The sequence below is a fragment of the Centrocercus urophasianus genome, unplaced genomic scaffold (assembly GCF_019232065.1).
Source record: "Centrocercus urophasianus isolate 14NV4802_14NV808 unplaced genomic scaffold, USGS_Curo_1.0 seq_23, whole genome shotgun sequence".
Classification (NCBI taxonomy): Eukaryota; Metazoa; Chordata; class Aves; order Galliformes; family Phasianidae; genus Centrocercus; species Centrocercus urophasianus.
In genome coordinates this window covers 14,193,489-14,205,248 of record NW_024884789.1, presented here as the reverse complement: position 1 = coordinate 14,205,248, position 11,760 = coordinate 14,193,489, and the positions used below count along the sequence as shown (strand labels likewise).

General features: G+C 43.0%; 1 protein-coding gene and 1 long non-coding RNA gene across 4 annotated transcripts in view; one reads left to right on the top strand and one right to left on the bottom strand.

The window, feature by feature from the left end:
- LOC122163119 overlaps nt 1-785 on the bottom strand; it is an 18,631-nt gene extending 17,846 nt beyond the window's left edge. For 2 of the 3 annotated variants that reach the window (XR_006169823.1, XR_006169822.1), the window contains exon 1: nt 680-785. This is a non-coding gene — a long non-coding RNA (uncharacterized LOC122163119). The remainder of the gene's footprint in view (nt 1-679) is intronic. The other variant, XR_006169824.1, reaches the window with a different exon arrangement.
- MTMR10 (myotubularin related protein 10) overlaps nt 584-11,760 on the top strand; it is a 37,090-nt gene continuing 25,913 nt past the window's right edge. Inside the window, exons 1-2 of the mRNA XM_042824016.1 lie at nt 584-710; nt 1,908-1,968. Of these exons, the coding sequence (XP_042679950.1) occupies nt 651-710; nt 1,908-1,968 (121 nt within the window). The 5' untranslated portion in view covers nt 584-650. The remainder of the gene's footprint in view (nt 711-1,907; nt 1,969-11,760) is intronic.

The following is an 11,760-nucleotide window of genomic DNA, read 5'->3' as shown; positions in this document are numbered from 1 at the left end:
CGGTTCCGCTCGGTTCCGCTCGGTTCCGCTCGGTTCCGCTCGGTTCCGCTCGGTTCCGCTCGGTTCCGCTCGGTTCCGCTCGGTTCCGCTCGGTTCCGACTGCGCGCCGCCCCACTCCGGGCCCGACTCCGGCAGCCGCCCCGTCGCGGTGTAGCGGCCCCTCCCGCCCTTGGCCGCCCGGCCCCTGCGCGCCGCCGTAGGAAGGCCGCTCCCCGCCCCCTCTGCCCAAGATGGCCGCCCCGGCGCAGCTCGCCTCTGCCCGCCGCCCGCCGGAGCCGCCGTCGCCCGCCCGCCGCCGGCCGTAGGGAGCCGCCGGGCCCCGCTCGGGAAGGCTGCGCCGCGGGGAGGCGGAGGAGCCGCGGGGGGCTCCATGAGGGCTGGGGGCAGCCCCAGGCCGGGCCCGCCCAGGCCGCTGACTCCTCCCTTGGGGAAGGGGGGCACGCGGGGGCCGCCTACGCCGCCGCCCGCCGAGGCCGCCGCCGCGTGACGGAACGCGCCGCCCCGGGTGGCTGCGGGGCGCCGGGCCTCCGCCGGCGGCTGTCGGCACCCAGCCCCCGCGGGACGGGGCCTCCTCGGCTCGGCACGGCGCGGCCCTACCCGCCGGCCCCTCCCCGCCCGCCAGCCCTCCGGGATTCCCTGCGGTAGCCACGATGTTTTCTCTCAAGCCTCCCAAACCCACCTTCAAGTCGTACCTTCTGCCGCTGCCTCAGGTAACAGTTTCTCATCCCCGTTCCGCCCTGCTCTTACCCGGGGCCGCCGCCGGCGCTGCCCTCCCTCCCGGGCCGCCTCCCTCCCGGCCCTGAGGCGCTGCCCCGAGCTGCCCGCCCCTAGGCTGGCCTTGGGGAGCGGCACCTGCTGGCCCCGGGGGTTCCCCGTGCGTGGAGGAACAAAAGCTCACGGCGGTGTGTGGAGATGAGTCCAGTTTGGCCACGAGCACGGCTTCGTGTCCGTTAAACCCACCCGTGCGAGGCTCTCAGCTTGGAGCAGCGCTCCAGCTCCTGGGACAGCTGGCTCCCGAGCTGAGCGGCGTGCCTTTGTACTGGGCGGCAGCGGCCTTACCTGCAGAAACCCACCCGCGGTGAGAGCGGTTCCTTTCACTGTGGCCATCGTTTGTTTCACTTGTAACGTTTGGCTGGTGGCACGAAGAAAATCACAGTAAAACTGCTGGGATTTCTTGTGTGAGCCGAGAGAGCGCTATGGCATTGACAGTCATTTCTTTATCCGTAGAGATAAAGATGTATCTGCAGAGAGCTGGGCAGCCTGGCTGTAGCAGCACGATTGGCAGGTGGATTCAGCTTTGCTTTTTCAGAGAAACTTAGTAAAAGTGAAGCACCGGGGTTGTGTAGTTCTGGGACTGTTGGTCCTGGAAGGTGTCTGTACCACTTTCAGTATAGGAGAGGTGAGTGAGCACTGAGCTTATTGTGCTGAGGGTTCCCATCTTCTTACACAAGGGTTTTTATTGTTAAAATTTGGAACTAAAATGCAGGTAGATATGTTCTAGGCTTGGTTTTAGGGAATTCTTCCTAGGCCAAGAAAGTCACTCACATCAAAAGCCAGCAGAGAGTTTTGTGCGAATCTGAATGCCTGTGTCTGTATGGAGCTTGTTGTAGGACTCAAGCTTTTGTGGTTTTTATTATCTTCTGACTTACTGTGTCCTGAGTTACGTGGTTAGTAAAAAGTTAGCACTTGAAGTATTATAGCATGCTTTTAGTATGGAGCTGCACGTCTGCAGCCTGTTGATAGCATTACAGAAAGCTGTTACTATGATTAGAGACTCTCTTTTAAAAATAAGCTCTGAGTTCAAAGAAGGACTTTCTCCTTTGCCCAAATAAGCTTGTATCTTGTTGCAAAATTGTGATTTTTTTTTTTTTTTAAACTCCCCCCCCTTTTTTTTTTTTCTTCCCCAGACTGAAGACCATATAACTTCAGAACCCAGGATTAAAAAACTGGAACCAGTACTTTTGCCAGGTAGGCATAAACCAGGAATTTGACAGATATCTCAATAGAGATATATTGATGACTTCTGTTTCTTTTAATAGAATTGGTAATGTGTAAATTTTTTCCCTTATTTTAATTGTAGCATGCACCTCAAAGGAATAAAACTCAATTGGGAAATCTGCTGTCACTGTAGTCTGTAGGGAGCTGTCTAACCTGTTTACCTAAAGCTGAAATGCTTAACAAACACTTATGGAATTTTGCTGGGGTGTAGAGTAATGTCCTTGTTTTACTGCAAGTATGACATATGGAACTGTTGTGAATTTTGTTACTTTTGTGACTCTTTCCAGAAGAATCTTCCAGTAATCAGGATTTTTTAGGTAGTCAGACTTTCAAGGCATGCAATACGCACTGCTAAAGCATGTTCTGTGGTCTTCCTTTGTTTAAAGGAAAGTATGTCTAGAACTTCCTCTGAGTAGGCATGATTGACTTGTAGAAGACTTCTGATACCATCTTTATTCACTTACTCTTAATATCCAACTGTTACATGATTTTGGATCTGGTGAATTAATATGAGAATCAGAAAAGCAATGTTTCAGTACTGTTCATAGTCACAAAAATCTAAGGGATTTGCTCTTGCACATTTTAAATGAGAAATAATGTTTGGTAAGTGACAGTTTGATCGATGAGGATTTCCTGAAGCCTTTTTCAGATAGGAAAAGAAGAGTCACCTGTTCTCATGATTACTTTAATCACAGCAGTACGCTTGGCCAACTCAAAATCTTGTTGTTTCTCAGTGTAATGTTTAAGTTCAAAACAGAACTGCATAAAGGGTTTTTCTTAGTGTTTAGAGTATGTTACCAAAGGTGAATTTACACACATGATGTGGAACCTACTGTGATCAAGTTGTCTAAGCTGATAAAGGTGGTAACTTTCAAGATGGTCAATAGAATTAAAAAGTTGCTCTTGAAAATTATTTCCCTTACTGCTTCGTTTTGAACTGTTGTTAATGAAGCTGTACTAATTGCTTTGTGGTATGGTCTGGTGAGGCCCCTGAAGAGGCCAAAACCTGGTAGAAGACATTCAGGTGATAGAGTAAATATCAGCTCACTGAAACTCTTTAATGAAGAAAAGTAATAGAAGTGCCCTAAGATACGTTGCTAAGACTGCTTGGTGTTTGACATAGTTGCGTTTCTATGCTTGCTAAACTTCTGCTTAACACTTGGCATCTTACTGCTTAGTTGTTATTCATCCAAGGCCTTTGACTCACGAGGAAGTGACTGCATGTTATTCTCTGAGATGTTACACACTAAATGCAAGGCAGTAAGAAATTGCTGTTCTCAAAATGTAACACCTCTTGCCTTTGCCGTGGGCTTGTGTGAGCAGCTATAGAAAACGGCTCATTCGCAGTAACTTTTTTGCTGTGTGACCAATTCTTCCCTTGTGAAACTCTAAAGTTCACTTCAGCTGATGCTGAGGGGGTTTGTTTTTTCCCAGCTGGCTCTTGTTTGTCCCACGTTTGCAACATTTCTCATTTCCCTTGTCTGTGAAATCAGCATTTGATTGCTTGTGGGACACTTGTGGTAAGTTGCCTTTGTTAGTATAGCAGGCGATTGGAAGAGTGGGACTCAGACCATGGAATTAAAACTTCTGTCTCTGTATCATTCTGAGATGCTATTTTGAATTATTCCGTAATAAAATTCACGGCTCCATGCAGCTACAGTTCTGGCTAAACCTTTTGGTCTGTACAAGGGCGTGGTGAAGCTTAGGAGTGACTTATTTAAAACGAGTTAACTTTAAACAGTAAGAGTTTCTTTTAAGCAGAAGCCTGAGTGCACTTTTTTGTTGTCAAATGGTGCAGAAGAAAAGTGTATAAACAAGTACGCATTGTACTGTTGGGCAGACTGGCTTTTGGATTTGTCCTAAGTTTCTGGCCAAGTTCCAGTGCATTTAATTGCATTAAAGCTGACTCGTACTCCCCTGCAAATACAATTTGAGTATGGGATTCCTAATATCCTGTCTTTAACAGTTGAGTGAAATTGCTTTTGCTGTTAAAAACAGTCAAACCTGAGCGGCTGAATGTTGGTTATGCTCCTTTAATTGGCTGGCTTTTTAAGGAGTTACTCTGAAAATAAATATCAGCACAAGCTGTTAATTAATCACTTTAGCAATCCTCAAAAACTGCATGTAGCTGCATTGAATATCAGGTTCCTAAAATATGATGATTTTGATATAGTAATTTACTAAAATTCAAAAGAAGGGCTATAGCTAATTAAATAGCCTCCTCTCTAACTTGTATTTTTATGCAGTGGAGGTTAGGAAAGGGAGTTCCAGGCGTGGAAATATGATGAGTCAAGTTACAAAATGAAGAGGCTTTTATTTCGAAAAAGAAAACCAATAACAGAAATAAATGTTGGAATTTATATTGGCATCAACTTTGAACCTGTATAACTCGTTTTCAATTTTCCCTTGGGTTCGTAGAGCAATAGATAGATGTCTTCAGCTTTTGGAACAAAAGCCTATATTCTTGTGGGGCGGCCTGCCCTGAGGAAGGTGTGGCTTTTACAAAAGCAACATGGCTTTTTTTTTTTTTTTTCAGACAAGTAAAAACATTGGTAGTTAGTGGCAACACTGATACAGCTGTGGTAAAAAGCAAGGGATTTTATAGAATTCGGTATGACTTCACTCCGAAACACTTTATAACATTTTAGGAGTTAAAGAAATGTATTTTTTTCTTTCTATAATTCCATTCTACTAGTCTTGTTCTCTGATCAAAACTCTTCTGCTTGATTTACTTGAAGAGTTGACCTGTGCAGCAGTTCCACTTATTTTTCTGCTTTGTTTGCATAGCTTGGTTTCTTAGCTATCCGAGAGGGAAAATAAAGGAGTGGCAAGTAGCCTGCTACAAGCTCCTAAAAGTGACTTGCCCAGGTAGTAAGTAATTACTTGAGTGCTCTGGGGAGAGTTCAGAGTGTGATACAGCCATCGTTACTGATACTTAGCTGAAGCTTGAGGGTGTGTTTTTGTTCTGGTAATAAACTGTAGCCTATTTTCCACATCAGTGTCTAGCATTTTTGAGACATCAACCAAAGCATTCGAACAAAATTGTGCAACTTTGCTGGAATATATTGCAGTGTATATTTGTTTGATTTTAATGAAAAGCTGTACGGAGAAGTGCAATACATGGGTGGCTGAAGGACCAGTCCAGTATCCCTGTGCTGTGGGCATGATCAGGCATAAAGGTCCTCACAAGCTGCTCTGCAGGAGATCACTTAGCTTCTGGAACATCCGATTAAGAATGAGAAAAGGATTGTCCCTCCTGAATCTTAATACCCACTTGTAGTAATTATTTTAAAGTGGTGCTCTGTGTGCAAATCTGTTAATACATTAAGGTAATATTTGCTATCTGTAAGGCTTTACACACCAGCTGGAAATAGTTGTCATTGCTTTTAAAAGCTTATACAGTAACATTACAGAAATGAACTGACTTAGAGTATCATATATTGATCATTAGACCTGCTCACATTAAGGTATTACTGGCGTTGAATTACAGGCAGAACAGTTACTCACAGTCTCTTGTGCCATATTTCATGGTCAGATGCAGAAGTCAGTGTCAGTCTGCTTCTTCTGCCTTCTCTGTTTACTTCAGTGCATGGAATGGTGTTTTCATTTCAGAGTAGCTTGTTGAGCAGAGTAGCTCAAAGTGAGGTGTTGCAGAGACTGTTTTCATATTTAATTCTCCTAGCAGGATTTTCCTTTTTCTTTGATGGTGTCATCAGCAAACTCACTGAGGGTATGCTTGATCTGTCCGTGTCATCGATAAAGATGTTGAAGAGCACCAGTCTCAAGACACCTGGACATGGATCCATTGACCACAGCCCTCTGGCTGTGACCTTCCAACCAACTCCTTGTCCATCAGCCCACCCTTCAAATCCTAATCACTCCAATTTAGAGATAGGGATGTGGTGCAGGGTCAAATCAGTGGCCTTGCACAAGTCCAGGTAGGTGACATTAGTTGCCCTTCCTTAGTCCATCAGTGCTACCTCTCCATCACAGAAGGCCACTAGATTGGTCAGGCACGATTTGCCCTTGGTGAAGCCATGCAAGATGTCTTGGATCACCTCCTTGTCTCACACATGATTTCCTCTGAACGTTTTCCTGTGCTGTGTTCTGGCTGAGGTGTAATTGCTTGTTCAAGATTTTCACCAATGTATATGCATTTTTTTAATGTAGTAAATACTAGTCTGATTGGCTTCACCTTCTCTTTTGTTTTGGTTTCCTTTTTATTGGTTCTGTATCTGTATGCCCTTTGATCAGCAGCTGACTATAGAGGTTTAATTGTGGGATCTTTTAAGACTATCATGGAAGGCTTTAATCTTTTAGAAGTGTGTGATTCTCCTTTGATTTAGCTCCCAGCTCTTTTTCTACTTTTTCTCTGCTTTGCAAATCCTTAAAATGTTGAATCGTATTCCAGAACAACTGCAACACATCTTGTGATAGGAGGGGGAAAGTACATTCTGGTGACTCACCATGGCATGTAGTACACCAGGTACATTCATTCCTTCGTGACTGCTTTGAGCTGCTGTGCCTTTCTTGGCATTTTCATTTGGTTTGTGGCATCCCCGAGTTGAGAGCAGTGATGGTGTTGTGATGTGATACAGCTGCCAGCACTGTGACAGTGAGGCAAGAAATGGAGTCCGAGTCACTGAGCTTAGTTTGTACCCCAGAGATTTGTGTACTAGAAGTAATCTCTTTGTTTTAACACCTCTGAGAGGAAACTGGGATTGTTTGAGCCATAGAGTGCAAGTCATGATGCTGTTACTGCCAGTGCCTTTTCCCATTATGTTTGTGGACAAATTGTTGATGTTCAGACACGTATTGCTTGATATATTACATCTATTTTTTGTGGGTGGTGAACAGAGAAGGCCAATTGATGCTGAGAGCTCAACTGAACTTGTATGAACCCCAGCACTGATGGTTTCCAAAGCATACTCAACTGTTGATGGCCATTTCCAGCACTTGTTTTTTAACTGATGAAGACGTTGCAGAGTTGGGGGCTTTTTCCTGATGTGAGTCTTTAATTAAAGTAAATTATTTAAATAATTCTAGACTTGAAAACAGAACCAGCAGCTTTCAGAAAACTTCTCTTTCACATGCAAGAAGTTTAAAAACAAACCAAGCATTTTACTTATATTTAGAGCGATTGAGGTATCACTTACAGTAAGTGTATTTTAAATGCACTCTGCAGTTATAGTTCTTATGTTTGTTTGCTGGATTCAGTAAACCCATGCTTTGGGTTCAGTTAACTGCTGTCTTGGTTTTGTTTAGGCTTTTTTTGTTTCTTATGGCATGGCATCATACCGAAGCAGTCTGCAAGTAGAATCTAAATTCCAAATACTGCTTCATGAGTGGGTTGTACTGCGGGGAGTCAGTTTGTTCTGCTTTCTTTGTTGTGAATACATAGCATGTATTTATTAAGGTTTCTGACTAGTAATATGTTTTAAGTGTTTGTAATATGTACAAAGATTATTTCATATTTGCTTAGCTGTAGTGCAGTAAGGAAACTGCCCAGATGTGCTTTAAAATAGAATATTTTAATGTTTCTCCTTGCACATCCTACAGAGAAGTCCATTAGTGCCACATGTCATAGGGGCCAGAAAGGGAATAAAATGTAACTGAAGGCTTCGGGTTATCAGCTGACCAAACAGCTGCTTATTGGACTTGCAGCAGTTGTATTTATTTCCAGTAAAAGAAGTTTTCAGCAGACTAATTCTCAAGAAGTGTACATGTCTCTATTGACCTACTTATTCTTAAGCCAACCCTGAGTAATTTATGTTTGTCCCATAAGTATTTTACAGGTTCAGAACAGCCTCTTCTGTTGGTGACACTGTGATAAAGTAACAGGATGAGAACTGCAATCATCTCAAATTGTTATGGGTTACAGTATGTGTAAACAAAGACAGGGTTTGGGGATCTGTAGTTTATGTAGCCAGACTAAAAATAAGCAAAACACAAAACACTTTTCCTTCTTCGCCAGCTTCCCTACTGTGTTATGGAACTGGGACCAATTCAGTGCTAAACCTTTTATGTTTTTTGTTGGTAGGATTGTTTTAGTTCAGCCTAAAAATCCATACTGATGCCAAGAAGAGCAGTTTATTATTTAATTTGCACAATCACAGGTGCATTCCTGTTAACGACTTCGTGCTGACACTTGTTCAGTGCTCCTGTAGCACAAACCAGATCAGAGCTATTTCAGTTAAAATCAGGACTGACAAAAAAAGGAAGAAAAATGCGTAGTTAGAATTTTCAGCTGGATCAGTTCTGTGCAGTCAGCAAGTCTCACAAATGGCAGTGCCAGCACAAGGGTTGAGCTGGGAGTGAATGTGAGCTGTGTTACAGGTTTATGCTGGATTAAAGCAATTCTGTAAGTGTCATTGGATTTTTGAGCTGCTGCAGCAGTTTGCTCTGGGTCTGGTCACTAATGGAGCGTTCCTAGTAATGGATGGATATTCTCTTCTGGTCACTTGAACTCCTGCTGAGTGGCTGCTTTGTGTTCCCACGTCCTGCACTGCCTGTCCAATGGGGTGTGCATACAGATCCCTACTATGGTCAGTTTCATTGCTAAGGCTCACAGCTGCTATTATGCAGATGCCCTTTCTACTCCTGCAGTTGTGGACCTTAGAAGAATAAAATCATGGAATCAGGAAGGCTGGAGAAGACCTCCAAGACCATCCAGACCAACCATCCACCTACCAGCAACATTTCCCCACTAAACCGTGTCCCTCAGTATTGCATTGAGACATTTCCTGAACAGCTCCAGGGATGGAATAGTTCTTTTTTGAAGACTTTCACCAAGCAATCTTTGTTTTTGCTACATTTTTCCTCGCTGTTTCTGAAATTTAAAGAAGCTTGCTGTGCTCTACTTTTTGTTAGCACACAAGAAAAACTGTATAGTATTCATATATAATATTTTAATAACAATTTTTCTAAATCACATTGACAAAGCAAGCTCTTTTGGTGCTGTGCATTTAAAACACTCCTCTCCCGTGAGTGGCAAGCAAGGTTTTTTTGACAGAAAAGTGAGGTCCTCCTGTTTGAAATGAATGCAGATAGACAACAATGAGGTTATGTTCTGCTCCCCAGTAGTCGCAGTACTGAGCTGTACTTTTATTTTTACTTTGCATTCTGCAGGTGCACAGAAACTTAAGTGATGTAGATTATTTCATAAGTAATTGTGAAAATACTGGAAAACAGTAGAGAGGAAAAAAGTGGTTGATATCTGTTGTGAAGCTTTTTTGTCTTTGCCGTACTTTCATCCCTAAATTCACCGTAAGAGCTCGTGAAAATTAGAAAAATGATTATTTGATGAGCTTGCAAATACTTTTCCTTAAGTTTGTGAGGGGTTGAGCACACCGACCAGACCGTTCCTTGTAGGGATGGATTAGGGGCATTGACATCCGAATGCTGAGAGCATGCTAATAAACCTATCCCATGTACTACAGGAGAAAAGGCAGCTGAATGGAGGAAAATGCTGCTGATGTCAGTTGCTTATTAATGACATTTTTCTTTTTGAAAACTTCTGCTCAAACTGAAGTTAATTATTTGCCAATCATTTTGGAACAGTTTTAGACTTGCATCTTTGTAAATACAAGTGAACTTATTAATGCTTGTCTTTAATGGGTAAATGACAGCTTGAAATAACTCTTTTACTGTTGTGAACTTTTTAGGCTCAGTCTTTCACACAGGCTGCTTTTCTGCTTCCTTAATTGGGTGTAATTGCTGTTGACCAAGGAATACCGGACCAAACTTAGGCCCAGGGTGGTTGAGCAAAGGGTGCTGTTGCCCTGCAGCTGTGATGTGCTGCTGATCTCAGCTCTCCCAGTCTTGCCTCTGCTGTCTCCTACCTCCCTGCATGCTTGCTCCTGAGTTTTCATTGGTTTGTAATGGGTTGTGCATCATGGTTGATTAGGTACAACGTGTGCTGTGAATTCACATCTAAAATATGGAAAGGTCAAATTGGGCGTGCTTTTGGGAAGCTTAGCAGAATTTTTCTGGAGTCGATCAGTTTTTGAAGCTGTATTTCCCAGGAAAGGTGTTTGCTGGATAAATCTTTCAGTCTCTCTTGTTATTTTTGTGATTCATGCATTCAGGGTAGAAGTATTTTTATTAATCATTATTAGGCTTTATACTTAAGGGTGGCAGCCTGTGATTTTCCTTCTGGTTTCCTGTCAGAGTTTAAACAAACTGCTCTTGTCTCCCGAGATCGTTCTTTGACTGCTGGAGTCACATGGAGCATTGACTGCTGTTCCGTGTCTGGAACAGCTTGTGACTGTTTACTGGAAAAAAGCAACAGCTACATTGTAAAAATGTGCAGCGTAATATCTCTGAATAGCTCTGTTGTTGACGCATACCAAAATCACCTACTGAGCTACGAGCACAAGAAGGTTTCATTGTGCCAGACCAACACGTTACTACTTAGTTTAGCAACTTTCTTAAACGTGCATTGTGTTTGGAAGGCTCGCACCCTGTACTGCTCATTGCAGACATCTAATGGAGGGATGAGTGGTGGGTCCACGTAAAATTCCAAACCTGCTATTTAAACAGGCTTGCTGAGGCTTCTGAAAACTGCAGATATTCTGTGTTTGTGTGGCAAACCTTCTCCTGCTTTATTGCAGTTATGTTTGAGTCCTTCAGTGGAAATCGGTATGTGTACGCTGTGAGTTGTAACACTTGTGTTCCAAACAGACAGTTCTGCTCTAGGCACAGAAACTGGAGTGCAAAACAGAAGATCCAAGTGAGGCCAAACAATCCAGAATGTATTTGTGTTGGAAGAAATGAGAATAAAAAGCTGCACTAAAACAGGATTGATATGACCATGTTGTAGTGTAGCTATGCAACTATGAGGAACAGAGGAAGGAAGTGAGAGAGACCAGCTTTGCTGAAGAAAAAGATGTTTTGAGCATATTTGAAACTGTAGTTGTTCCGAATTGAAGAGATTTGCAAAGGCATGAAGTACTAAAATAGCTTGGTAATAGTAATTGTAATTGGTAATTGTAAATTGTAATTGGTAATTGTGCTTTGAGCAAGAGCGAGTGCTAGTAAGAAAATGTTCCACTTGATAACAGATAGGAGAAAATATTTCATGGAAAATACCTATCTTGGACATTCTCTTTTTGTGTTGCCTTTTTTTTTTTCCTCTTTCTCCGTATCTTTTAATTAGAAATGTAATGATATACCAGTGTATTTGAGAGATGGGTAAGAAGGGTAAATATTTAGGTTTGGAAGAACTGACCTGAGCAGGGAAGAAGCCTGGCAGGCACAGAACTCAGCACTGAGTAGCTGAAGATTAACACCAATAGTGAGAAGGAATTGCTTAAATACACAGTTTGTGCTTTTGCAGTTACTTAAGCAAGTAGCTTGTTAGGAAAAAATGCGGGATGTTAAGAGGCTTCAGGCCAGGCTCTGCTAGAAGTATTGTAATATTTTAATTTCCGTGCTTAGAAATAGGCTGCTACATTTTTATGTACCTCATTTTAAGAGGTGCATATTGTTTTCAATTGCTATTGATTCTTTCCTGAAATTTTGGAGGCATATTGAACCACATTTGAGAATATATTTTGAAGGTCCAGCATGTCAGCCTGTCCTTAGAGCACCTTCCCAACTCTTCCTACTTCTGTCATAAGGAGGACTGTGTCCCAGTATGATAACTGTAGGTCTGTGAGACTTGTTCCCTTACATCTTCTAACTGGAAGGACGTGACAGCCCTCCAGAACACTAATTGTAATTCTGCCAGCTCCGGACCACAGTCAGTGCAAGAGACTTTTG